Source organism: Populus euphratica, unplaced genomic scaffold (assembly GCF_000495115.2).
Source record: "Populus euphratica unplaced genomic scaffold, PopEup_1.0 scaffold120.1, whole genome shotgun sequence".
In the NCBI taxonomy this organism is placed as follows: Eukaryota; Viridiplantae; Streptophyta; class Magnoliopsida; order Malpighiales; family Salicaceae; genus Populus; species Populus euphratica.
The window spans coordinates 560049-587692 of NW_011499918.1; the positions used below are offsets into that span (position 1 = coordinate 560049).

At 36.3% G+C, this 27644-nt stretch overlaps 4 protein-coding genes across 6 annotated transcripts; all 4 read right to left on the minus strand.

Moving 5' to 3' along the window:
* Positions 1–1273: 1273 nt before the first annotated feature.
* LOC105134826 (derlin-2.2) lies at positions 1274–4670 on the minus strand. Its single transcript, XM_011039380.1, has 6 exons — positions 4337–4670; positions 3686–3785; positions 2622–2836; positions 2440–2523; positions 2266–2319; positions 1274–1625 (listed from the first exon to the last, which is right to left on the minus strand). Exons 1-6 carry the CDS (start codon positions 4433–4435, stop codon positions 1443–1445), a joined length of 735 nt encoding a protein of 244 aa, XP_011037682.1. The 5' UTR covers positions 4436–4670; the 3' UTR covers positions 1274–1442.
* A 1076-nt stretch (positions 4671–5746) lies between these two features.
* CLS (cardiolipin synthase) lies at positions 5747–9402 on the minus strand. The gene is made up of 8 exons (XM_011039381.1): positions 8815–9402; positions 8174–8240; positions 8009–8083; positions 7826–7877; positions 7623–7708; positions 7436–7510; positions 6749–6843; positions 5747–6654 (listed from the first exon to the last, which is right to left on the minus strand). The coding sequence occupies exons 1-8, from the start codon at positions 9309–9311 to the stop codon at positions 6561–6563; spliced, it is 1041 nt and encodes a 346-aa protein (XP_011037683.1). The 5' UTR covers positions 9312–9402; the 3' UTR covers positions 5747–6560.
* A 6965-nt stretch (positions 9403–16367) lies between these two features.
* On the minus strand, positions 16368–17583 carry LOC105134829 (uncharacterized). Its single transcript, XM_011039386.1, has one exon. It carries the CDS (start codon positions 17331–17333, stop codon positions 16950–16952), a length of 384 nt encoding a protein of 127 aa, XP_011037688.1. The 5' UTR covers positions 17334–17583; the 3' UTR covers positions 16368–16949.
* A 2170-nt stretch (positions 17584–19753) lies between these two features.
* On the minus strand, positions 19754–27635 carry LOC105134828 (phospholipase A I-like protein). 3 transcript variants are annotated; one of them, XM_011039383.1, is made up of 18 exons: positions 26944–27635; positions 26158–26305; positions 25919–25997; positions 25656–25809; positions 25361–25570; positions 25028–25273; positions 24769–24931; positions 24411–24671; positions 24202–24323; positions 23757–23918; positions 23366–23558; positions 23131–23267; positions 22589–22727; positions 22161–22367; positions 21587–22058; positions 21277–21493; positions 21077–21166; positions 19754–20426 (listed from the first exon to the last, which is right to left on the minus strand). In XM_011039383.1, the coding sequence occupies exons 1-18, from the start codon at positions 27463–27465 to the stop codon at positions 19974–19976; spliced, it is 3975 nt and encodes a 1324-aa protein (XP_011037685.1). In that variant the 5' UTR covers positions 27466–27635; the 3' UTR covers positions 19754–19973. The 3 variants fall into 3 exon arrangements, with proteins under 3 accessions (XP_011037685.1, XP_011037687.1, XP_011037686.1); XM_011039384.1 differs by having other exon boundaries at positions 20377–20464; XM_011039385.1 differs by lacking the exons at positions 26158–26305; positions 26944–27635 and having other exon boundaries at positions 25656–25820.
* Positions 27636–27644: the final 9 nt, after the last annotated feature.

The following is a 27644-nucleotide window of genomic DNA, read 5'->3' on the forward strand; positions in this document are numbered from 1 at the left end:
AGGATTGCATACGATGAGTTTACCAACATCATTTTTCTCTTAAATAAAGGTGAATGACACATGGTTTGCCCTCAAATATTTAAGAAAAAAAAAAAAAAAGCATGACACATGAGCTAAGCTTTTTTAATGGGTTAGGTGAGCACACGTTTTATCTTTTTTTTTTTTTTTTGAGAAAATCACTTTCATCTTACTATAATTTAGTTATTTTTTCATTTTATTTTTATTTTTTTAGGAATTACAGTTTATTTATTTATTGTGTCTCCTTAATTTTTAAATTAAAAAAAGCCAAACTACTATCGTATAATATATATATAAAAAGTGAACAAACGACGTATCCCTATACCTTTTCAACCCACCTAAAAATACCATTTCTTTCCCATTTCACAAACCATAAAATCATCAAATTAGTTTCTTCAATGCCTCCGTCCATGCGGCCGCCATCACCATCTTTCGAGCACCAATTTCTACCCGGATGGAATAATTTTGTCGATTTGGAAACCCAAGACTCGCCAAAAATTAACCACCCTTATTTCATGTCCAAATTCATAGGGTCTGAGCAAGCAATAGTAGCTGCTAAGAATGCAACACAAAGAGCAACATATGAACCAAGGCCAGAACGGAGTGGCAAGAAGAGCCGCCCAGAATGCAACACAAAGTGCAGCAGACGAACCAAGGTCAGAACCGAGGCTTAAATCCGAGATGGGTCAACTTTAAAAAGGCATTACAACATACCCTAGGATCTTTTGCCTCTGGAATTGAAAAACCCAGATGGGTCTCCACCTCATGCTTAACCATTGTCAATGCCATCAAAAAACCCGAGATGCATTGCAAAGGAGTTGAATTGAGAGAGGAGAAATCAGAGGAAGGGTTTAGAGAGATTTTGTTGGAGGAAAAGAGAGTTGAAGAGATATGCATGAATGCTGAAATGATAGAGAGAACTGATGTCAAGAGCTTTAATACCCCAGTAAGGATCGAGCCAAGGGATAATTAAAATTTATGTCAATTTGCTCTTTCATAAAATTATCAGTCTTCATTATGTACATCAGAAATTTAATGAGTTAACCCAATTAACTTGTATTGATTTAATATGCTATGGTGTAGATTTTTAAAAATCATAACCCAATATATTACAACCTCAATATTTTAATATTTGAATATCTTTTTTGTGCAAGAAAAAAATTAATACAACCCATTATCCCACTGGATACCAAAAGTTTAATTGAACCAGGAAATGTACGATCACTTCTATGATAAATGATCATGAATCATGAAATGCACAAAAGAAAAAAAATACTATATTAATTAGCTAGAAGCAGTGTCATTTACATAGTTAATGTCTGAATTGAAGACGTGTCTCACATGAAGAACCACGTCCAACCATACTTCCATCTACTTTTAAGGGCAGGCCACCACTCATCACCCTGTAATTTCTGTGTACCTGATCAATCTTGGTGAAGTTCCTCTGCAGGTGGAGGGGCAAATCTGACGTTTACTGGCCGTGCCACCACAACAGCCTCATCTGCAAACAGTGATTTGATGAATCCTGGTGTTCGTAGGGGCCGACGACCTGTCATCCGTGGATATACATCTTCAAGAAAGTAGTAAGCATGACCCGCTATCATCCCCTGAATCAGAAGAAGCTATGATTAAACAAAGGAAATCAAGAGATTTATATGACAAAAGCAGCCAGATTAAAGGCAAATGTAATGTGACATCAAAGTCGGGAGGAGCTTTACATGGCATAATATAATCCTAGAGTAGCCATACGTTCTAATAGCTCCACGTCTAGATTAGAGTTCAAAAATATTTCACAACTAGATTAGTGTTCAAAAATACTCCTCGACCTTGTAAGTTTAACATGACTGGATCAACGTGGAAGCCCCTGATCCCTCACTACATCAAGCAATCAACAAGTGAAAGATGACTGAAATTATAGTGACACAACATGCCTTGTTTCAGCAAACAGCACAAAATTATGATCAGTATTAGTGTTTCCCTTTTCTTTTCATTTTTTGTGTAATGATGGGGACATGTCAGGTGAGGTGCTCCTAATCAGTATTCAGGTTTCTGCGAAACTTGAATGCTAGTGACAGAACATCTAGGGTTTGTTGAAACAAAAACTACAATAAAGTTCCAATCATGCAAACTTTACTATAGCCACTAGCATACTTCCCCGGCACACATGGTCAAGAATTTGCTAACATGCATTTAATATAAAAAGCCCAAAAATGGAATTAAAAAGAATATTTAGCACAGAAAACACACCAGTAGATCCACCCAAGCACTGGCACCAACAAGGACAGAGAATCCCAAGAGAACCTGAAGGAAACAAGATATACAAATGTATGGCAGGCAGAAATACATGTCATCATTATGAGACAGAATTATATGACTAGGTTAAAAAAATATCACATGCAGCATCGGTAGAAGCTGACTCACCCATGGAAGGTAAGCTGCTGTGAAAGTAAAGATGCCCAAGAAACTCATGTGGATAAAAGGATTTTGCTTGCTCCAAACATAAACCTGTATGGATGAAAAAGACAAAAAAAACTGATAAAGCTCGCTCAAAAAGGAGTTAATACAAAAGATATTTGAATGCAAACAAGAAGAAAGTAACTAACCATCATGAATGTCAATGAATTGCTCAGGAATATGATTTTTGCAAACGATTCTGACAGATAGGGTATGTTTCCTCCAACTATGACAATGCTAGTCAAAACAGTGGCACCAAACAAGAGCATGTAAAAGAAATCTGCAGTCCTTCCCCTAAAAGAGTTCTCTTCAAGAAGTTTGCAATATCGAGCAAGAAAGAACATGTGGAACATAAAGTCCAAGTCTGGTATCATGAAGAAGAACATTAAGAATGACACATAGATGACAAAGAAATAACTCTATCACACAAGTATATCATATGTAGTCAGAACTTATAATCCAATCTTTATTGTGACCAAGGAATTTGACAAACAGAAATAAGAAGACAGAACTTTCAACTAAAAAGCATCTCAAGATGTAAGATCTTTCACAGAGAAAAATTCATGAAGTCAAGTGTAATCAACTAAGCGAACAGGCTAGATCAGACATGAAACAGCAGTTTAGCGTAGTATATTAGAAGTGCTCGATTCAATTTTAGGAATTAAATGCCTAACGCATAACAACTCAGGTTTTCTTTGTAGGAGGATAACAGCTACAATTTAATAATTCCTTTTCCTAAACTGATCAAGACTCAGACTGGAAACCAAGAATCAAAAGCATTTCAATGAAGTATCTTCTCTTGAATGCTAATTTTTGCTCAAAGAAGATAGGCAGTTAGAACTTGGACATCAGATGCTGTAAGAGGTGCAAATGTCATAAATTTCACCAGGAAAAACACGGCCATGCTTACAATGACCTTGTTCAACCAAAGTTTACAATAACTCTTCTATTCACAATACATCTACATCTTTTTTTTATAGATATGTAGATATGAAAATCCAAATTCACAGCATTCTTATAATAGCGATGCAAAGTGAGAGCAAATATTTCTCTACACCTAGGAACCTGTTCACAGATTGTCAATGGAGCTAGACAAAGCTAGAAAGCCTCCCATATTCACAGCGCACACGAATGACTCAACACATACAATAAAGTTGACAGCTTCCATAAATTTCTGATATGTAAACACCATTAAACTCAGATGAAAACTCACCCATTTTACGGAAGTAAAGGAAATTAGTGACGAGGCGCCAGAACTCATAATTCTTCATCACAAGTCTGGGGTTCAAGTAAAGGTTAGACGGAGATATTATCTGCACAAAACAATCAAACCAAAAGTAAATAAATCAGTCCCTTCACCTTTACAAAACCATCGAAATCACAAATGTCAGGATAAAAATAAAACCAGAATGAACCAATCTAACTCCCTAAGCCTAGTCATTGATGTGAATAACAAAAGCAAGAGCGAACACAACCTACAATAATCCAAACTAATTATTTTAACATCCTTCAAAAATTAAGAATAAAAAATAACACACAATATTCACATTGAAAATCAAAAGGGAAAAGCTACTAATCACAGAATTGAAAGAAACCCAGTTGAAATCATAAAAAAATAAAATAAAACCCATCAACAAAAATTAAAAGGAATAACTCGAAAAATGTTTAATTTTTGCAAAAACACAAAACCCACATTGAAAATCAAAGAAAAAAAACAAGAAGAAGCTACCATTCAGGAATTTAATTTCAAACCCATTTGAAATTATAAAAAAAACAAGAAAACCCATTTTATCAGAACCAAAATTAACAAATAAAAAAAAAACAAAACATAAAAAAATGAAAAAGTGAGAGAAGGTAGGCATACATCAAGAGAGCAACCAATGGTGGTAACAACAGCAGCAGTGACATAAGAGCGAGTGATTATTGGCATCTGCTTATACCAATCCTCCACTGCTTGAGCCATAATACTTTTATAATAGTACTAATTAATAATCAATAATTATACAAGTAACCTCTAAGAATAAGATTATCTTATTATATGATGTTTCAGCTGAAGATTTTTGAGACCCAGATGAGAAATAACGATTTTCTAATGAATAAGTTGGTTTTAAAGATCGATTATTGAAAGTATATCGATTTCTGGAAAAACCAAAGAAAAGGTGAAAACTACAATATTAGGAGAGGGTGGCTATAATAATGTATGAAGATGAAGTTCGTTGCTTGATTGATGTGACTCTCATAGGACAGTTAGAAAGCGAGTGGGTTTCACGACCCAATTAAAGTGTTTTCTCTTCTTTTTTTTCTGAGTTTATGAAATTTTGGTAGGTTTTTTTTTTTAATAAAAAAATCGATGGATCACTAATAGGATTTTATTATCCTCATCCATCATAACAGGGAAATGGGATTTAATCATATTAAATAACATTTAATTTTTAACTTAATCCTCATAATCCAAAATTAAAAAATATTTGATGTTAAAAAAAATCATAATAGGAGACTTAAAAATTAAAATGAAGTGTTTTTATCATAAATTGCATATAATATTTTGAAATAATAGTTTTAAAGATATAATGATGATGACTATGATAATAATAATTTTAATTTATTTAGTATTATGATTGTATAATTTTTTAATAATTTAAAAAAAAATTTAAATTTTTTTATATTTAAAATTATTTTTTAAAAATAAAATAATTATTATTTTAATATATTTTAAAACTAAAAATATTTTAAAAAATAACTTATCTAACTTAATATGTTATTTGTCGTACAAATAGATATATTGATATAGCATCTCAATATATTAACACACACACACTGACATGTCTTGTTGAAACCATAAGATTATTCTGCACACTGAATATTGAGTTTTTATTTATATAAACAACAGAACATCTTCATTATTTAGATCACAACTCATCTAGTTTGTTGTTCTTTTCTTTTCTTTTTCTTTTGAATACCATCAACCATCTTGTTATTTCCAACATATAATAAGTAAAAATTTACAAACAATTTAAGAATAAGACTCAAACATATAATAATGTGTTGATCTCGAACTTATCCTAAACCTGTCCTGAGTTGAGTTTAAATTCAAATTACTTTAAAGATTTCAATTGATATGGCTAAACTAATGACATTTGGCCAGATCAAATCTAAGGTTTTTATTTTTCAAATGATGTCGTTTCGTGACAGGGTAAGGTTGATAACTATGGAAGCTCTAGGCTTGGATATGAGAAGAGGTGCACTCTTCTTGCGACAACATGCAGATATTTCCAAGTAACTTTGAGGACACTGTAATACCCTTTTCACTGATTTTGGCTTCGCGTTACAAGATTCATTGATCCTTGGAGGATGCATCCAAATCCCTATCTGTCTACCGTCTGGATTCAGCTGGATATTACCGAGAATGTTTTTGTCTTCACTGGCTTTAGATCATGTCATTAGAGTGCTTGTATCAACCCTTCTTTTGTCCTAGACAGTGCTGCCATCGCCGCCCTCCTCCTGAAAAAGCCAGAATTGATCAATTATTCAATCACCACCTGCTTGTAATGTCATCATAACTTAGCCTGATGTTTCTACCATATCAGTCCAGGAGATTAACATCCTTTCTGTAGATTGATCCCTCAAAAGTATGAGTTTTGTCCAAAGAAACTTGGGTGGCAACAGAAGCTTGAACAAAATACACAAAGTAGATGAAAAGAATTTCCATTATTACATCTTGATTTAACAAAATCTTTCCTTTTCTTGTTCCATCACAACTTCTCTATATCAAATAATTTACATGCTGACATATTCATCAGCAGAACCATTTCCATTTTCCACTGCTTCACAAGCTGATATCTCCCCAAACTCACAGCATTGCCAATCGCAACTGTAGGAGAAACCACAGCTCATCTATACCATAGGGGCATATCGGATATGACTTTGAAAAGGCCCTGATTAACCTCTTTCTTTTCTTCTGCAACCATGGAATGATGACCCTGAATATCATTTGTATGTCTTGAAAAGCTTCAAATGCCAGCACCAGCTTGGTAACTCAAATTCAAGGTCATTCCTCGACTGTCAGGTTAGAACAGTGAAAACAAAAACTATGATTTCCTTGCAAGCAATGCAGGTCTATTCCTCGTGTATTTTGCTCCATATGCAGCAGTAGAAGCCACTGTTGTGCCAGCCACTAACCAACTGCATCAAATTGTAGCGAACAATAGGTCATGTATGATAATTTATTGCAGTAGTTGAGCAGAAACAATACAGAATTAAAAGTTGACTGGATTACCTCAAGTATGTTATGTAAGGTAGAGTTTCCTGGGTTCCAAACTCTGGTTGAATGAGAGCTGCAGCAACTAAAACCAGCTGGAAAACTGTATTTACCTGTCAATAACCAGGACGACTCCTTAGTGGAAACAAAAAGGTTTTAACCAAAATGAAATCCATTACGTGCTCAAGCAAAACAAAATGTCCAGATTTTTTCTTCTTCTTGACCAAGAACAATGTTCAATTCTGGAAAAATAGCTGCTAATGCTTGTTAACATCATTATCAGAACAGATTTTAAGTACAAAGTATTTTGGCATAATTGAAAGGTAATTATCATAGCAGGCAGCGCTTCCCATCCTCTTCCCTTCCTCTACTGCCACCAGTTTCCTTCAGGCTTTCAAGAGCTTCACACATTTCCTATAACGCATCTACTCTAGGATAGTTAAATTCATACAGGGTAATAGTATAGTGAGACCTCATTCTTTACCATACCTTTTGCTTCAAAATGTTCCTCGTTTCAATGATTCAATGCAAAAATCACCACATCATCTAAAAAATACACAAAGGATTTCTCCAATCACCCACACTCAGTGTTCAACTAAAATCATCTTATGGCTATAAAAATAAAAAATAATGGATCAAAGAAACTTATATTTAAACCATATTCCAGGTGCCATGACAAATCAAATTGAAAATTACAAACCATACCTTACTTATGAAGAGAGGCTCAACCTTCTCTGGGCGGGTTCCATCAAGATTGAAGAAGTCATACCAACTAGTCCACTAGAAGAAGAAATTAGAAAATATCAAGCAAAATTTTAGGCCAAGGAGTAAATAACCAGGTTAAAGCAAAAAATAATACAAAAAGGGACAAATGACCAGTCAGTCAACCAACCTTCCAACCCAAGCTACTAGATCTATGATAAACTGCTCCACAGACAAGTGCAACATCTCGCAACACTACCAGTCCGACAAGTCCAGCTTCACAAGGCATAGAGTATAACATAAGTCGTACAACCATACATCAACCACATTTACTATCAATCTGCATATAAATTCCAAGTTCTACAAAATATGGTTAAAATTAAGACAACATACGGTGTAGAAGATCCATATGTACCATTGCCAATGCAACAGATCCGATAAGAACCTATGTTAAGCAAAGAAATAAGTTTAACGGAATTAGCCCCTAGCAGATTATAATAAACTCCAACTACAAACTGTGACTAGCTATCAACTATCAACACTAAAGCTTTGAAGAAGATGAAGCATTCACTCTACCTTATCAGCAAGAGGATCAAGATAGGAACCCACAACAGAATCAATTCTCATCTTCCTAGCGACATACCCATCTAGCTACAGGTTTTAAGAAAGAACAACATATTAAATTTTCAATTTTTTATTTTGAAAAAAAAAATGCAAAACGAATTGTCATGATAATATTACCCAGTCACTTGCACCAGCAATAGCCAACGCCACAAATGCAGAAGAATACATGTCATTTGTAATCATCCTGCACAAAAACCATTAATTAATCACCCCTCTAATCCAGATCATAACAAACAAAATGCATAATCCTGAAATAACAAAACATCCACACAACAGAAACACGGAGAATTGAAATCCAAACATAAAAAACAGTTACTAGGTTACATAAACGACGCTCATCCGGATCATTTAGCATTAGCATTCATTTCCCCATATAATACCAATAAAATTTACTTCTTTTGCATTAAACAAACAATTTTGTATTCATAATTGTTAACAAGCTATAACTCCCAACTTTGAATACATAATTAGAATGAAAGATCATTCTTTTAAATTTATAACAACTAAAAATATCCAAATTAATAATAAAAAAGCACATTTTTTGCATTGACATAAATTAATCAGTCATAAAAACCCTCAAAATTTAATAAAAATTTAACCACAGTGACATCACTCAAAAACTTCAAAATTGAAGATAATCCCAACTTTTTCCCATTCACTTCTCTCATTTTCTCAGTAACCAAACAGACCATAAACATAGTGTGTGTGTGTGTGTGTGTGTGTGTGTAATTGAAGAAATTTAAAAATTAGAAAAATACCATCCAATTAAAGGCCCAGAGACCAAACGGCTAACAGAGATAAAATTAGGCAAATTAACAAAACTCTCCAAAATCCCATCTTTATCACCACCGTCACCCACTTCCTCCTCCTTCACCAGGTCAACCCGATCCGACAACACGCCTTGACCCACATAACCCGATCCGACCCGACTTTTTAACAAACGCAAATTAAAGGCCTCGACTTTCCTCAAAACAATAGCGTTTCCACGTAGATAAAGCGGTGCCGAAGACTGCAAAAGCTTCCACGGAGGAGAAGAGAGAAAGAGAGGGCCTTGAAACGGTGCGTTTAGGAATATCCATTTAGAGAGGAATCGATTAGGAGGAGGAGGAGGAGAAGAAGGGGGGTAGTGGTAGTAGTAATGTATAGGAGCGAATGGTGATTGGATTATAGTGGAATTTGTTGTAAAGAAAGATCTGGATTTGTTTGAATTGGGGGTTTTTGAAATTAGGGATTTTATGGATCTGTAAATCGTCATTGATTGGAATTTATTTTGAAATTAGGGTTTTGTTTTTTTTTTCCTGCTGGGGTTTTAGGGGGGAAGGTGACGGGACACGTGTTAATTTCTTGGGTATGAGTGGACAAGTGTGTGGGTTTGAGGTCCTGCACGTGGAAAGTCTAGTGGGCTTTGGGAGAGATTAAGGAAAGGAATTAAGTGGGCGTGAACTAGGCCCATGGCGTTATTTTCTTTTTTATTAATTCAAGATTTAAAATTTAAAGGTTTCTTAAAATTATGTTGGTTATGCTATTATTTTTCATGCATATTTTAAATTATTTTATATAAAAATAAAAATAAAATTTTATTTTAAAATATTTTATGTATATATATTTATCTTAATTTATTTTTTTTGTGAACAAAAATAAATTGTAATCATGATTGTACAAAAAATTTTAATTTAAGAAATAAAATAATGAAAAATAAAAATACTTGAGATTCCACACATGGTATAAATTAAAAAATATTCAAAATAAAAATTTATTCTATCTTAAATTTATTTTTATAAATAAATTTTATTGATTTATCGCTTCTAAAATGATTCATCATATCTTATTTTGTATTGTCTAGAAAATATTTTTAATTTTAACACAACTAAACCTAGAAAAAAGTAAATTAAAAATAAAAATTTTCCTAAAAAGTTTCTAAACTCAATAATCCTGATTAAATTCTTATTATTAAATTTGTTTATTTTAATAATCAAAATCCAATATTACAAAATGTCTTCAAGAAAGCTAAAACATAAATTATAAAATTATAAAACAAATAAAAAAATAAAAATTAATTAGCAAATATATCAATCTCGAATAATAACTTTTAAGTTTAATTTAAAGGATACAATGACCTTAAATAGTTATGGAAATTTAACATTATAGAAAATAAAATTTTTATAATTTTATAATAAAATTTTAGCTTGATTTGATAAAATTAAAATTAAACTTTTATAACGTTATCATCAAGATCTCATGAATCAAATTTATCAACTACAAAGAACAATTTTGCATGGGAAAAAAAAACTATACATGAGCAGTATCTATATATGGTCAGTCTATTGTATAACCGATAAACTTGATAAAAAAGAGAGTATATATTTATATATGCAACTCAGGGGCAACCAACAATTCCAGTCAAATAAATCCTGAACAAGGTCACAGAGGTGGCTTGATCAGCATTATCTTAGCCATGGATAATACTGATTATGGGAGAGAATGGTTAAAAAGATAGTTTAAGCAGCTGTTTTTACTAAACAAAGATGGAATCAAAGAGATAAACAACTAGAAACCAGGCGACTCGCAATTTTTATCAGCATCCAAATGTGATCCTGGTGATATATGTAAGCAACTTTTATGGTGGGATTAAATCCTACTTTCAACAAGGGAATTTGAAAATAAAACTGGAGTTGTAGAGCTTATACAAAAGGGTTTTGCAAATTAGTAAGAGGAGAGGGAAGAAAAAGAAATTTTTTCCATGCTGTAGATCGGAAAGGGAGGACGCTCCTATAGAGAGCACTTCATGCACGGACAAGGAATCTGCCAAACATGGCAGAACATTGTCTTTCTAGAAGAACATGTCATGGAAAATATGTTTGTAATAAAAAAAGATTTCTAGTTTGTGGTTTTGGTGAGATATAGAAGGCTATCATCTTTGTCATGTTATCTATCAACGTTGTCGCAGGCAGCAGCAAAAGGAAGAATAATTTAAAGTTTTTCACGTACTACGAACTATCTGTTGTAGCTGATGACTTCAATCCTTCCTGCTTCGTCGGAGGTGGGTTCAGAAATGTTTACAAAGGATTCATTGAGAGCACTGATCAGTTCAATCTTCTTAGAGAATAATATAAATCATAAATACCTCATCTAATAGTTTAAGCTTTTAAGTTGAAGTAGTTTTTTTGACAAATCTTATGCTTTCAGCACGAGTTTGCATGCGTATTCACCATCCTAGATCATCTTGTGATGCAATTCTTTTGTTTCATTCTCTTTTTTTTTCTCCAGCATGTTGCTGTTAAGCAGCTCGTCAGGAATGGAAGGCAAGGAAACAAGGAATTCTTTTCAGAGGTTAATACATTAAGTATGGTTCAATATCCAAATCTTGTCAAATTGATTGGCTATTGTGTAGATGGTGATCAAAGACTCTTAGTTTATGAATTCATTCCCAATGAAAGTTTGGAGACTCACCTTCTGGGTATACCCACATCAATTCTTGTTTCCTAGACAATAAGTTTACAAAGTTTTCAGTCTTTACATATCATGTAGCAGTTCAAGAACTGACTTTATTTAGGGTTAGGTACAAATTTTTGCTATCTACATTGTCTCTATAAAGATTTTGTGTTTAGTGTGCTAATATTTTCTGCTTTCCAGATTTATCTCCAGGAAGAAAACCTTTGGACTGGACTTCTAGGATGAAAATAGCAACAGGAGCAGCACAAGAATTGGAACATTTGCACGATACGGCGGATCCTCAAATCATTTATCTAGATTTCAAAGCATCAAACATATTGCTAGACTGAAATTTCAATGCGAAACTCTCAGATTTTGGATTTGCTAAGTTGGGTCCGACAGGAGGAAAGGATCATGTGTCTATAAGGGTGATGGATACATGTCGGTACTGTGCTCCTGAATATCAATTAACAGGTCAGCTGACAACAAAGTCTGATGTCTACAGTTTTGGTGTTTTTTTTCTGGAGACAATTTCTGTGAAGAGAGTCGTTGACACGTCAAGACCAACCGAGGAGCAGAACCTAGTGCTTTGGGTATGTTCATGATGTTTTTTTCTTCAAGGAATTTGTTAGGATTATAACCTCAAGAATAAATGGGAGTGCAGCCCTTAAGACTGATTCTCATTTCCATATTTCGGGCAGGACCACTGTTCAGGGACAGAAGTAAATTTACAGCTATGGCGGATTCATTGCTAGAAGGAAACTACCAGCAAAAGAGTCTATATCAAGCTCTAGCAATTGCAGCAATGTGTCTCCAAGAGGAAACTGACAACAGACCTTTGATGACTGATGTTGTAACTGCACTTAAGTTTCTTGCGGGGCCAATTGAGATGGAAAAAGCTACATTGTCATCAACAGAAAGTATCCATCATGTCAACTCTGTAACATAAGGAAATGTGAAGCAAAAGTTAGAACCTCAAGTGACACTCCAATATGCCTAACATAATATATATTATGTTAGTCAAATTGACCAAGAATGAAAGAAATGGCCATTTATTACGGGAAGGAAAGAAGATGGCAGCAGTTTTTGGCATAAAAGCCATTTGACAATGAAAGCTGCTGGAGGAAAAACTCATATAGGTTTGGCTTTAAAGCTCATGGCTTGTATTGGTGGTTTCAGATGTGTTCAATTTGGTCCCTATGGTTGATGATGGAAAATAACTAATGAAATGAACAATGTTTTCTAATTTTCCATAGGGGAATGAAAATTGGAGTCGGAAAATGGAAAACATTTTCTATTACTGAACGCACTCTCAAGGTTTCCTGTAGAAACCGAAAGCTCCTCCTAGAATTCCTGGTGCGTGAGAAATGTGTATATTGCCCTGTAACTATAATTTGCATCCCACATTGTTACTGTATTGCATAGATTTGTAAAGATATATGGAATCTATTTACGAATGATTGACCTGGGTTGACCCCAGGTCGGATCTGACAGCTATGGTAAGAACTATGACACGGTGGCACGGCATTCGACATATCAGGAATGATATTTGCTAACCTTCCAATCTGGTAGTCAACATCTAATGCACTACAGACGCACTAAAACCTTACAGAAGTTAACCTATCAATATCGTATCGCTGCTACCTGAATATATATATATATATATATGGATGATTCGATGAAGCATGCAGGTTGAAAGCATTGGCAGCTCCATGAATAGTAACACAATCCTAATTATCAACAACATTCCTTAAATGTAAGCCTGATAGATAACTCTACCAGCTTAGAGAGGTCAGAAAGCGTGGCAGCTCTCCTGCATATCCTTCAAATCATCCTTCAGGATTCTATGACTGAACCCAGGAATCCTACTGAGACTATTACTGTCAGCAGCTTCCACAGCTAGACAGATATTTGGAAAGAATCTGCTGCTGCCAGTTCCTTTTTTCCTCTTCAAGTCATAGTTAAAGACTAGAAAAACAACCCTCTTCTAGTTTATAAAACTCCAAGAGGTCCTGGATTTTTGAAAAATTATTGTAAGAACTCGGATCATTATGAGTCCATGCTTACAAAATGATGTGTCCTATAATCATTTTAAGGTGGATCCTATTTAATTTATACGTGTGGATTCACCCTGAGACGAATAGAAAGTACCTAATATTTTCTTGTAGTAATTGTCAATGGAATCTTATTCTCTGGACAATGAATTAGTTATAAATCATGGTATTGTTCATGACCCAACCTAAAGCTTGAGTTATGGATTAGATTACAATAAACTAGTTAATCCAAATTAATTTAAAAAACATCATTTTAAAATATTTGTTTTTCTATAAAAAGTTAACATTACCTCATTTTGAATTGTGTTTTTTTTTTTTAAATAAAATCAAGTCTCTCTATATTTTAACTCAGATAAACATATTAATTGGATCAACTCCCACTCAATTTAATATAAATCCCAACCCAAGCCAGTCCAGTCAGCAGCCACTAGATTGACCCTCACCAGGGTGAGTTTAATAATTATAAAAAAGTGGTTTATAAATAGATTCCATGGTGGGGCCCTGTCAGCATTTATCTTAAGCCATGAGCAAGTACTAATTATAAGAGGGTGTGCGTTAACAGTTAGCTAAGAAGAAACCAAGAAAACCAATTACTAGTTGGAAGCAAGAGGCTGACAACTAGACTAACAAACAATTTCAGAATCCAATGGTTCTGGTGTTAAATTTTACAGTAAAAGCTAACAATACTGTTACCAAAAGAACTCAAGTCCTATCTAGTTTATGGATACATAAACAGCTTTCCAAGATGGGATTGAATCCTCTTTCCTCCAACAAGGTACCTAGCAATACACAAAAGGGTTAGCAACTTGGCAGGAGGAGAGGGAAGGAAATGAGTTTCTTCTATTGTTGCAGAATGGAAAAAAACAATTCTTTCAAGGGAAGCAGATCTTCATGGAACAGCAAGGGTTATGGACAACAAAGCAAAACATTGTCAATTGTCGGGAACATGTCTTATAAAATAAGTCTGTCAATGGAATAAAAAGTTTTCAAGTCTAAGATTTTGGTAATATATAAATGCTAATCATTTCATCATGTTATCAATGTTGCAGCCTCCAGCAAAAGGAAGAATATTAATCAGTTTTTCACATTTCGTGAACTAGCTGTTGCAACTAGCAATTTCAGTCATCATTGTGTAGTGGGAGAAGGTGGATTTGGAAGGGAGTATAAAGGATACATTGAGAGCATTGATCAAGTCAGTCTTGTGTCTTTAAAGGATATGCATGCCTATGTTTTATCCTACATCATCTTGTAATGAAATTCTTTTGTTTCGTTCTTCTGCTTCTTTTTTTTTTCTTCAGATTGTTGCTGTTAAGAAGCTTGACAAGAAACGATTGCAAGGAAATAGAGAATTCTTTTCTGAGGCCCTTACGTTAAACATATGAATCTTGTCAAACTGATTGGCTATTGTGCAGATGGTGATCAAAAACTCTTAGTCTATGAATTCATGGCCAATGGATCTTTGGAAAATCACCTTCTTGGTATGCCCACATGAATTTTTATATCCTAGGCTAGAAGTTTTACCAAATTCTTTTCTGTTTACATGTCATGTGGCAGCTCAAGCACTGCCTTGATTTAACTTAGGTTTGAAGTTTTTCTATCTAAATTGTCCCAGTAGATTCTGTACTCATGGTGCTAACATCTTCTACTTTCCAGATTTACCTTCAGGAAAAGATCCTTTGGACTGGAGTACTAGGGTGAAAATAGCATCAGGAGCAGCCCAAGTACTGGAATATTCGCACGGCGTTGCCGATCCTCAAATCATCTATCGGGATTTCAAAGCTTCAAAAATATTATTAGATGAAAGATTTCAATCCAAAGCTGTCTGGTTTTGGACTTGCCAAGTTGGGACCAACAGGAGGGAAGGATCATGTGGGTGATGGGTACATATGGCTACTGTGCTCCTGAATATCAAATGACAGGTCAGCTGACAACAAGGTCGGATGTGTATAGTTTCGGTGTTGTTCTTCTGGAGATAATTTCAGGAAGGAGAGTTATTGATAAGTCAAGACCAACAGAAGAGCAGAACCTAATTCATTGGGTATGTTGATGATTTTTTTGCAATCAAGTTGTCAGGATTATATCTTTCCTTTCTGCCAGGGTTGTAGCACAGAACACAAGCTGCAAATTTTGAGGTTTTAAGAGTAATTGGGAGTGCAGACTGCAGACATTCTTATATTGATTCACATTTCCATATTGTAGGCGGCGCTGCTGTTGAAGGACAGAAGTAAATTTACAGCAATGGCAGATCCATTACTAGAAGGAAACTACCCAAAAAAGAGTCTATATCAGGCTCTTGCAATAGCAGCCATGTGTGTCCATGAAGAAGCTGAAGCCCGACCTTTGATGGCTGATGTCGTAACCGCACTTGAATTTCTTACCGAACCAACTGAGGAGAAAAAACCTTCAATGGCATCAACAGAAAGCATCCATTATGTCGACTCTGTGAAAGGAGGGAATGCCAAGGAAGAGCTAGAAGCTTAGTTGTTTTGCAGAAAACAAAACCTACTTCTACGATTTCAATATCAATATCAGTATCGTCGATATGCTTAAAGTTCAATGCCTTTTTATATTACTGTGGATCTAATTTCACAAACCTCGCAGATGCTGTATGTCTTATGTGTGTAAATATGTAAACGGACTGTTTTCGCCACTGGAAAAAGGTCCAGGCACTAGAATTGCAGGAGTGTTGTTCGTTCAGAACATCAGAATGTCCACGTAGATATAATTTCTCTCACGATATAAATTCTCGCTCTTCTTTATCAATCCCAGCCTGTTCATTCAATTAGAAACTATATGATCCAGTTTCTGCTGTTCACAAGCAACAGTAAAACTTTACTTTACATAGATATTTTTTTAATTAATTTAACAGTACTCCTTACACTGCAATTTTTGAGCAAGCTTTCCACATGTAGTGCTTCACGACATTTTAATTGAAAATTAAAGTCTGGTATGATCCAGGGAACTATACAAATTATGAGATGGGGTTTGAAAATAGCAGGAATGACTGTTGTTAACCTCCTTATCTGGTACACACAATATGTAATGCACCAAATTCTTATAAACTCAAACCTGTGGATGCCATTACGCAGCTCCAATTATCATCTATGAAATGCTCTACTGCATGATGGTAATGTCTGGATGAAGCAAGCAGGTGAGAAAGCGTAGAAAATAGTAATTCTAATCAGCAACACATGGCAGGAAATCTACCAACGTGATCCCGTGCTCCTCTCCGAGTCTGACATATTCCCTTAAACGTATGTCTGATAGATAGGTAATTTTGACTATAGAGAATCTAGTACACTTGAAGTTGTGGACCTAATGTTATAGGATCAGAAAAAGCATGGTCCAGTGGCTTCACATACCGGCTTAGAGAGGCTAGAAAGCGTGGCAGCTCTTTAAAAGATTGTCTAAACCTGCATATCCTTCGAATCATCCTTCAGGATTCTATAACTGAACCCAGGAATCCTACTGAGCCTATTGCTGTCAGCAACTTCCACAGCAGAACAGATACTTGGAAGGAATCCGCTGCTGCCTCTCCGCTTTTTCCTTTTCCAGCTCATCGTCAAGGACCAGAAACTAGGCCTTGACTGACCATTACTGGAAGCTATGTCAGCCACCTGCTCTTGAGGTTTCCTTGAACTTGCACATCGGTCTATCTCAAACTTGGAGAAATACTCAATTTCTTTCCTCACAAGTGATCCTACTGTACCCCGCGTGCCTATTGCAACCGGAGCTGTTGCAGCCATTTTCTCTGGGAACTTGGTGGTAATGGTACTGGCTTTATATTGCATAATATAGTAAGATTGAAGTGATGAAGAAGGCTTCTGGTTGCAGAAAGTAGTGGCCCTGTCTCTTTGCCAAAAAATATAATGAAAGGGTTTGCTTTAATGTTGAGGAATCTCTCTCTCTCTCACTTGGGTTTTCTTTATACAGCTCTTGTCGAACTTCTTTATTAAAGTGTACAGCATGCGATTTTGCATAATTGGCGCATTTGATAGGGATATTAGCCATCATGTTCATCCTGTGATTGCAATGAAAGCATATGCATGCTTTACTGATAAATATTTTAACCCCTTTGACCACTAAAGGGATTTACAAACTTAGCATTATGAATTGGGTAGAGCATGCACCATTTGGTCAAGCATACTTCATCTACTAATTCTGTGATAAAACATTGCTGGCAGGTTAAAGCATGCCATACTCTGTGGTTTCCTGGTCATGTTTGTTAGGTTAACCCTTCTTTTCTCATGTCAATGTGATGCACGAGGTTTCAATCAACCAATCACATACAAATTTATTCTATTTGGAACACACGTGAATAGTCGAATAGTATGTATTTGAATCAGATGGGTAGCTTCAAGTCCAATAAGAGGTATGGTTGCATCAAACAACTTGTTTGAAGAAAACATGCATAATTTTTTATTTGATAATTGAATCGAGTTCAAATTTGATCATGAGATTTTACATGATAGTTTTATATGAGATTAGCTCAATATAGCCGGTCAAGATCAGGATGGTTTTAAATTAGGCTTGGAAGTTGTCGTTCTATTATATTTTTTATTTTCTTAATTAGTTTTGGATTTTTAGCTTTATTTTCGAGTTTCTATTTGAATTATAATTCTAATTATTCTTAGGTGGGACCTGCACCATTTGATAAGCATACTTTATCTACTTATTCTGTGCTAAAACTTTACTGGCAGGGTAAATCATGCTGTGCTCTGTGGCTTCCTGTCATAATTGTTAGGTTAACCCTCGTTTTCTCATGCCCAAGTCAGAGGGGAAAAGGGTTTTTTTTTCACGAACTTGCTAGGTAAATTACTTGAAGTGGAATTGAGGTATGGTGTCATAGGTGGTGGTGTCGATTTCCCTCCCTTCTTTCGCTTTTGTGCATTGAGCGCGTTATGTGAAATGGCGACAAATCATATCTTGATTTTGTAAAGGAAAAGGACACTTTGACACGGCATTCATAATAATAGAAAGGATAGATCTTTGATCTAAGGATATTCCTGTGGCTATGATTAAACAGCCCTATTTCAGTGTCCTTTAATGTCACTAACTTGCTCCATTATACTCGATTGCGGCATTTCAAATCAAATTCAACATCTTGAACGGGACAATTGAGAATACAGTCTATTGTTTTCTGAGATGGAATGTCTTTCTGCTACAGGTTTTTGGGAAACTCAAGTGTCGGTCTATGATAAGGTTACAGGGAAAACATAGGCCAGAGTTTTCTTTGTTGTGGTTGAGGTTTGGTTAAGAAAGGGATACAAATTGCCACAAGCTCACTCCTGTCTTCTTTTTTCACCTCAATCTCTACACCCAATTTAGTGAATTGGCAGCTTTTGTTCTCCTGATCTAAAAAACACCCCAATCAAATTTGACCAAGTTAATATCTTTACGGTTCAAATTAAACCCGGCCCGAGTCAAACTCTAGATTACAAGTTTCCGAGTCAACCTGGGGCAAATGGTAGTGAAATCATCCAGAATGTGTGCATCTCCATTGTGCAAATTTCTTTTCTACACGGAACAACTAGTTCCAAGTACAAGTATGACGACTTGCATCATATGAAACCTGTATCGCAGCATTCATCACAAATGTCTCCATGATTTTCTATAGTGTAGAATAGTCCAAAATTCTCTATTATCGTAACTTAAGAGACAAGCAACAAGACAGACTACATCATTCCCTTGTCTTTTTGCCTTTTTGAAGAACTTCTCTTTCCTGCTTTTGAGTTGTCATTCTCATCAGTCTTCTCGCATAGAATTTTGCATTTCGGAAAAACCAGTCACTTCAAAATAGCTATCAATTCACGTCACCAATGAAAACAAAATCCAGAATCATAATCTCTACTGGGGCAAAAATATACCTTCTATCATAATTACATAGTTGTAAACTTGGATTGAATTTTTGAGGCTCTGGGTAGCAAATCCAAGGTGCCGGTTAATGTCTTCGACACCAAGTTATCAGCAAGTATGGCATCTAAAAGCTGATCATTGATTCCAGCAATTCCCTATAAGTATGCATGACACAACCACAGAACCCATGGCATACCCACTCATCACAACCCTCTGATCTTGAAGTCTAAAGAGGACTGTGCATTAACCAAGCAATCAAGAAATAACCAATGTAACTGCCCAGGTAAACTCAGAATTTGGGTCTTAGAAATGAAAAGGCTGACATAGGTCAGAAACAGTAAAAGTTCAGTGCAAATGACAAATTTAAATGCTCGTCATTGAAAAAACGGGATCATTTATTATCTGCTTGTGTTCATGCAATGAATGACACAACTTTTTTTTTTTTTCCTTGTATGCCTCAAAACTGGATGTTCGCTCACTTCTGTACTTACGAATGCAATCATCTCTCTCTCACAGATTTTTTTCTCTCATGTTTTTTGGTTTATTTTCATTTTCTTGTATTAGTATCCAACTAACTATTGTATACCGGGAAGATGACACGAATACCTTTGCCTCCGATGGGAAGCAAGAGCATTTTGGAGAGCAGCATCTACCCTTGCCCCTTCCTGAAACAATGAATCATACAACTTACAGATAAACTGGGATAGGTCCTCTTCATCATCATCCCAAAATCCAATAGAACGGTCACCATGCTTCTCAGCATCACTATCTTCCCAATCACTCACTGGACTGGTAGGCTCAGCCTCTTCCTCTTCCTCCTCTGCCTCTTCCTCTCCAATCTCAAACCTCCCATTTTCTAGAACATTGAATTCCCCTGATCCATGGACTAATGTCACTGGCATTTCTAAGGGCTCTGCTGAAGGGCATACAACAGCTTTCGCACCAGAATCCAGAAAGGCCTTGATTAAAGTTTGTGTAGGCCCATATGTCCCTGTGCAAATTATAATCCTGTCCCTCCAAGCTCCAACCTAGGTGTTCACAAGCCAAGAGGAAACTGCATAAATCACTAGAAAAAACAAAACAACATTGAATTAACAGTATTCTTATCAGCGTTTCTCAACCATTTGCAAGGCACAACACAGCAACAAAATTCAAGCAGCAGTTTCTGTGTTAGCCCTTAAGAGTGTCCTGATTTGCCACTCGAGAAAGTCAGGAAGAATAATTATGCTAAGGGAAACATAAACCAATAGATAAAAATCTAATTATGCTTTACATGACTTGAAAATTTGGAAAAACAATATGGAAAACGAAGAGACTTTGTGGCTCAATTATTCTACAAAATGCAAAAGCTTTATGCCTTCTGCAGGGTATGCCCAGGACGTAGAAAAGTAAAAATTATTAAAAATAGGCCAAGGGTAAGGGCACTTCCAGAGAGCAAACAATTATGAGAAAAACACTGCAGGGCAGACTTTGTCCAAATCACTCCTAACAAAACTCTGATTCAGCAGTGCCACTAGTGGATGTTGGTCTTTTGGGAATAGTCCAACATTATAAGAGAACCACAGAAGGTGAGTAGTGAATTAATTCGTCAAAGATCAACCATTTGTTCATCCAGAATTTAAAAATATGTAGAGGCAAAAGGAAGACATTGGAAAATCAAGTTTAGGCCAAAACATACCATCCAGCGAACATCTTCAGGTGTCAAGTGCATAGAAGGAACTGTTCTACGAAACATATATGCCCCAATTTCTTGGTCATCCTCCATGACCTTCAGAAAGTAGCAATGAACATTAAAATGGAGACTCATAATTTGGTGTATCCTACCAATAGTGGCTTGAATGATCTAATAAGAAAAGAAAGAAAGTCATTAACACATACTTGTGTCTGTCGTCCTATATAACGATGGATGACATTTCCAACTTGGAAGTATGGTTTACAATGAACTAAATCAGCAACAGTCAAAATATTAGCAAGAAGTGAAGCAATCTTCCTATGGCGGCTTCGGTTCATCGACAACAAACTAAATTTAACACTTTGAAGAAACTTATCAGCAAGATCTCCAGGTTCAGCAACGACAAACACATCATTCTGCCAACTATAGAAACAAGCATTCAGCACATTAGGACAGTGGCTGAAACTAAATATCAATAAAAAATTTGCAAGTCAAACAACTAAGAAGCATGTTCACCTTAATATGGAGCCTGATGAATCATTTTGAAGGGCCAAATGTACAAGTCCTACTTGTGGTGAATTCTGCAGTTTCTCATGCAATGACCGAACAGTTAAAGAGAGCCGTCTGTGTTTGGGAGACATTGGCGGTGATAAAGCTGTCTTTCCAGACTGAGCTCCATCCAAGCTTAAAGGTGGGACCATGTCAATTCGGCCAATCCTCTGTAAGCCGAAATCAGGACTGAATAGGAGTGGGCTTGAGGGGAAGCTTCCAGTAATTAGAGGGGATGCAAATGGGGATGGGAATGTTCCTGTTGGCACTGTTCTTGCAATTCCAGATGTGGCATGCATGAGAGATAGTTTTATTGCATTGCGGGTACAAAATGACTCTAGTGCCCGAGCATGATGCACAACCCTTCCTGAATCAGGGCTGTGCAGAGCTTCAACAAGCAGCACCGTACGCCTCCAACCTAGAGAGGGGCTACTCTCATCTAAAATAGTGAAATACCAAAAGATTTCAGATTCAGAAAAAGGAGCATGCCAAATGAGGCACGCATGAGAAAAGCAACTTAAGAGGATGTGCGCATCAATACCTGTATTTGATACCTTTGCCTTGGAAAATTGCTGAGATTTCATAACCTCTGAAAATTTATCGTCATGTTGATAGGGAAAAAGTAGACTATCACAGACATTTTTTAAGGCTTCAGAATTATTCTGGACATATTCATCAACTGCAGCTTCCAACTTATGCCAGATAGCTGGGTCAGTCTCATCCAGCTCCATACCACAGCGTTCATCAACTGCAAGATCAAACCATAGAGGATGCTGACTTAGAACTACAAGTTTTTTCACTAAAACTAGTCTTTAAAGGTAATTTTCAGGTATGAAAGAAGAGGAGGAAGAAGAAAAGCTTGTTAAGATATGAGGAAGATAGAGGGAAATTATAATATCTTTAAAGAATACAGGCAGGTTAGAAAACAATTTGTATCTTGCTCTTATAAACAGTCAACTTAGAGTATACCTGGATTAAAGCGAAAATATTGTATCTCGGGAAGCATGGGTAGCAACGTACTTAAAGCTTCCTCCACTCTGTCCACAGAACATGCACTCTCAATCAACACTTGGCCAGTATCCAAATAACGCCACCCGCCTTTCCGGACCTAGAACGAAAGATATTTTTGTGAATCATCAAATGAAGTAGCAACTTTTGATAAAAAAGAAAAGAAGAAGAATCAAATCCCTTTCTTTACATGGTCATGAAGTAGAGTTCGGTCACTAACATCCACAGCTTGGCAGATCAATAAAAGCAGCAGTACATTCTTCTAGTGTTCTGTAAATAAGGCACAATATGTTCCACTGTTCTAATTCAAGTTTCATTAGTTGTTTCATGCAACCTCTTCACTCTTTAAGTGCTTCCAAAGTTCTAATAGTTCAGAAGAATTTGATTGAATTCTTAGTGTACACAATCATATGGTGGATCCCATATGCCCTAAATTATAGGACAAAGCAACACATAGATTTAGAAATTCCAAGCAAAACCACAACCCATACGAGCAGAATCACCTTTGTTGGAACAGAGCCACACCCAATTGACACCAGGCAGTCAATTCTGGTGTCAGGCCATAGAAGTTGTGCTTCTCTTATAGCGAATATGGTAGGGTTGTTTGCCACTATAGCACCATCTTGCCAGCGGTTTATATCTATTGAATTGTCATTGGTTAGCAAAAATATCACTGATGCACTCAACTTATACAGGGAGGGACGAATCTCAACTTGAATAAGCAAGTCAAGAGCATACCATCTGAGAAATCATCAAGATAGTATGGAGCAGCAGATGATGCTCTTATGGCTTGCCAAATATGATGCTTACAACTACCAATAAATGCACTGCGTTTATAACCAGCTTGGGCTCCAGTAGTGGGTGATCCGAGCACGTGGACTCCTGAACTTTCTGAAATTGCAAAGGGCACTTCAGGTGTTCCAACAGGATACTGTATGTTGATACCAAAACAGAGAGAGAGAGAAGATTAGAAGAAAATTAACAAAAATATCGCCAGCAAGTATCTTGCAGGTATGATTATGTATCTATGCAGCAAAATTTGTTAAGTAATTCTTGAGATATAGCCAACACAATCAAAAAATCAAAACCATATTAAACATGTTAAGCAATAGAATTCTCAGTGTCAAACCTGATAATTGCGGAACACAAATGGTTGAGCTGGCATCACACTAACCAACGTTGATACAACAAAAACTTTGGGAACATTTTTCACAGCTGATTCTATTAACAGGTCTCCTTCCTCATCGGCACACATTTCTTTCAACAGCCTCTCGAACTGATCTGCATTGTGCTGCAATAATATATGTTATAGTGTTTTGTTCCCACAGCATCTGTGTTTAACAAAACATGTAATACATATACAGATATTAAATGAGCACATCATCATATCCTTTTATATTAAAAAACAAGTTGAAAACATTAGCAACATTCTGCAGTTTCCTGGAAGATGCAATTCTTTTATGTTCTCTGGTAAAAAAATATAGTCACACATGTTTTAATATCATTTATGAAGCAAAAAACCAGGACAATAGTAAAGCAAAAGTTACAAAAATGTAGAAAAGGATAGCCCATACTTTAGATCCATGCACCACAACTCTAAAACTCTGTGATGAACTTTTGTAAAGCTGATCCAACTTCTCTCTCCAAGTTGCAGCTTCATTATCCTTTGGCACAGGTTCAGCAAAGACAAGTTTCCCTTGAGAAGCAAATTTGCAGAACAGAATGTGAAAAAAGTGAGCAGCAAATAAAACATCCTGAAATACACATGCTTCCGTATACACACCAAGATTTTTGTATATTTCTTCACATTGATCCAAGGTCATTAGCTTAATGCCAAGAGCAACAGCCAGCATCCCACCAGTTGATGTCCCACAGATTAGGTCGAACAACTCATGTATTCGCTTTCCAGTTCCCTTCTCAATTGCTTTAAGAATCCGCACAGTTGCCAGACCTTTCATTCCACCTCCATCCATTGAAAGTATACGCAGTCCTTGCTTTGCCACTGGTCGCCCTCTTATGGCACGCCTTAAATTTTCATTTTCTCCTGGAGAGGCACAAAAGGGACAAACCCTTGTAATAATGTTTGGCTAGACAATCTAAAGATCAGGTGAAAAGCGATGAGAAAAATCCAAGATACAAACCAAGAATTGCTAGAGCACGAGCAGCTGCTTTATTCACACGTGGTTCAGATGAAACCGTCATGTGCAGCAGAAGGTCCTGCAGACTTTCAGAGGTGACCAGAAGACATCTATTTTCCAAGCAGAAGGCCAAATTTCCAACTGCTAGTAAAGCTAAACTTTGCACCTGGTGAAAGATAAATCCAGTATTAAATTTCCTGCAGAATTGTACAGAAGCAACAAAAACCAGTTGTGTATCACAAAAAGAAAGAAAGGAACTTGCCTCAGGATTTTTATGAGCACATAACAATTTTAATGATCTCAACATGTCCTTAGTCAACATCTTCTGAGATACAGTGTCAGATGAAAATGCCAAGGTTGCCACAACTTGCAACACAGAAATTACTTCTTCCTGGGCAACTGATTTCAGTACCGTTTCAATGGGTTGCAATATGTCACATTTCATCAACTGCATTGCCACGGATACATCTGCAGCAAGATCGGATAGAGCAGAGCATGCTTGTTTAACCTGAAAGACTCGAAACTATAAGAGGTGTGCAGATGAACAGACAAACAACCAAGGTTCCATTTATGATAGCAAAGATTGTCAACATACCACATGACAGTTGTCACTACTCATCATACTAATAAGCTGCCTCACTGCATTCAGATCTTTCCCAACAACTGCACGGTTTCCTTGGTCTTGCATTATCTTTGCCAGTGCAGATGCCAGCAAAGGATGATGACAAGAAGAAAATCTAAATATGAGAGAGAAGAAGGCACTAAGCCTGTGTCTAGATGCACCAAAATAAGAACTGTTCTCTGTCTGCGATTACCAAAAAATAATTAACTAAACAAGTTTAGAAGACATCCAGGAAAAAAAAAAATTGCAGTTACCACATGACCACTACCTCTATCTGAACATTCACTAATCTCAAACTTTCATCAGCCTCAATCCTTATATTAGCAAGGGACAGATGTCGTAGTTTGTGTAGAGGTAAAATTTCAGGAAGGAATTCCAGAGGGTTACCAAATAGCCTGAGAATTTGTAACTCAGCCATAGCCCTGCCATTAAACTGGAGACAAACATTAGGCTAGAAGCAAATTGTAGTTTTTCAAGCTCTATCAAACAGGGAAAATGCAGCTAAGTATACTAATTTGCTGATAAAATGACCTGAAATCAAGAAGAGGCCGGACAAGCTTGTTGTGTTCCAAAGACAATTCCACCAGTTCAACACATTGCCCCAGTTCTACTGCTCAGAATTCCAACCAAGATCACACAAACAAATAAGTTAAATAAAACAAATAATGGCCTACAACTTTTTTAGTCCTAATCAAAAGGCAGGTTATATATTTTTTCTTTTCCAAGAAATAAATTCTATTGGATGATGCATATTACGATCAGATTCTTACCAGGAACTGAAACCAGCATGTTGTAATCAACAGCAAGAATTTTCAAATTCTTCAGCTCACCAAGCTCGGGTGGCAAAACTGAAAGCCTATTATTATCAAGATAAAGCTTCTCAAGATTCGGCAATTGAATTATCACAGCAGGCAATGTCTGCAGATAGAAACCCAAGCCCAGTTACAAACAATATAAGCAAGAAGCAAACACAACAATCTTATCCGTACAACATCCCTAGCTTTAAGCATTGAGCTTATAAGAGTAGCTATATCACTCAAAATTTACTCACAGTGAAGATTTTTAACAGAGAGCGCCAACTAACTAGTGAAAAGAAACTAATCCAAACACCAACCCACCTCCCAAAACTCCCACAGAAATGAAAAGAAAAATCATCATGCATTCACCTACTTACAATAAATTACTATCGCAACAGATCTCCCAAAACCCAAAAATAGCAATATAAAGTTCCAATTTTTACATGACACTCAGACAAAAACATAAATTGCAAAACCCCAACATCAAAACCAGAAGACTCTAAATAAAGAAAACGGCATAATCTCTCTAAACTAAGCTTAACTGAGTGAATTTCATTTTCTAGCATTAACATTTCTAATGATGCAATCCCACATTTTCTCATCATTCAATAGAAGAACAATCCTTTAACCAAACTAGCAGGAATTGAAAAGAAATCCATCACGCATTCGCCTATCAAATATTCTTTCTTTCTTACTGTCAACATTCACTTCATAAATTAACAAAAAAACTAACAGGAGAGGAAACATTTGAGTCCTCACCAACAATCCACAACTGGAAAGACTGAGCAAAGTAACTGTCTTCCAATGGTGACCACCATCAGATCTAAACAACCGAGTCAATACACCAACTCCATCACTCTGTTGACCTGATCCACTCTTACCTAAAAGCACCCCTCTCAATTCCTCTCTCTTCTTCTCCACCTTCATCTCCACCTCCACTCTTCCCTCCTCCTCCTCCGCTGCCTTCAAATCCACCGTCACACAATCCTGAGGCGCAGGCAACGCAACCATCAACTGCGACTGTAACCTCAACGCCACCTGATCCTCATCATCCACTGCATTCCAATCCAATTCAATTCTAAACCCTACCTGCTCCTCATCCTCCGCAGCGACCTCCGTCGCAATCTCCTGCGGCGAAGATGAAGGCGTTAATGTGGTGGAAGAGGAGGAGGAGACGGTGGAGGATGATGTGGAGGAACGGTTGAGTTCCTCACCGAAATCTTCGGTTCCGTAGTTTAGTGTTAAGCGGAGGACCTCTGATGGACGTTTCCAGCTAAACATTGTTGTGATCTGATTTTGATCTGATCAGATGGTTAAGAATTCACGTGATCATGTTCTAGATGCCAGTGAGTGGCATTGTAGAATTATCGTGTACTAATGAGTTGAAGAAGAAGAGAGTTCTTGAGTTCTTGCTTTCTTGTAATGGTCATAAGGAGTTTGTGATTTCAATTTCTTTTTCG

Bases quoted from the DNA above. Each gene is read 5' to 3' on its own strand.
- LOC105134826 (XM_011039380.1), bottom strand. From the start codon at position 4,435: ATGGCTCAAGCAGTGGAGGATTGGTATAAGCAGATGCCAATAATCACT. The intron at 2,837-3,685 runs GTGAGTTTTCAT...TCATGATACCAG, and splicing joins CCTTTACTTCCGTAAAATGG to ACTTGGACTTTATGTTCCAC. The intron at 2,524-2,621 runs GTTAGTTACTTT...TCATCCATACAG, and splicing joins ATTCATTGACATTCATGATG to GTTTATGTTTGGAGCAAGCA.
- CLS (XM_011039381.1), bottom strand. From the start codon at position 9,311: ATGACGATTTACAGATCCATAAAATCCCTAATTTCAAAAACCCCCAAT. The intron at 7,709-7,825 runs GTATGTTGTCTT...TGCCTTGTGAAG, and splicing joins ACATATGGATCTTCTACACC to CTGGACTTGTCGGACTGGTA. The intron at 6,655-6,748 runs GTAATCCAGTCA...AATTTGATGCAG, and splicing joins CCTTACATAACATACTTGAG to TTGGTTAGTGGCTGGCACAA.
- LOC105134829 (XM_011039386.1), bottom strand. From the start codon at position 17,333: ATGCAATATAAAGCCAGTACCATTACCACCAAGTTCCCAGAGAAAATG.
- LOC105134828 (XM_011039383.1), bottom strand. From the start codon at position 27,465: ATGTTTAGCTGGAAACGTCCATCAGAGGTCCTCCGCTTAACACTAAAC. The intron at 26,306-26,943 runs GTGAGGACTCAA...TTCTATCTGCAG, and splicing joins TTTCCAGTTGTGGATTGTTG to ACATTGCCTGCTGTGATAAT. The intron at 21,167-21,276 runs GTATGTGTTAAT...TACTTTCTGAAG, and splicing joins ATATAGGACGACAGACACAA to GTCATGGAGGATGACCAAGA.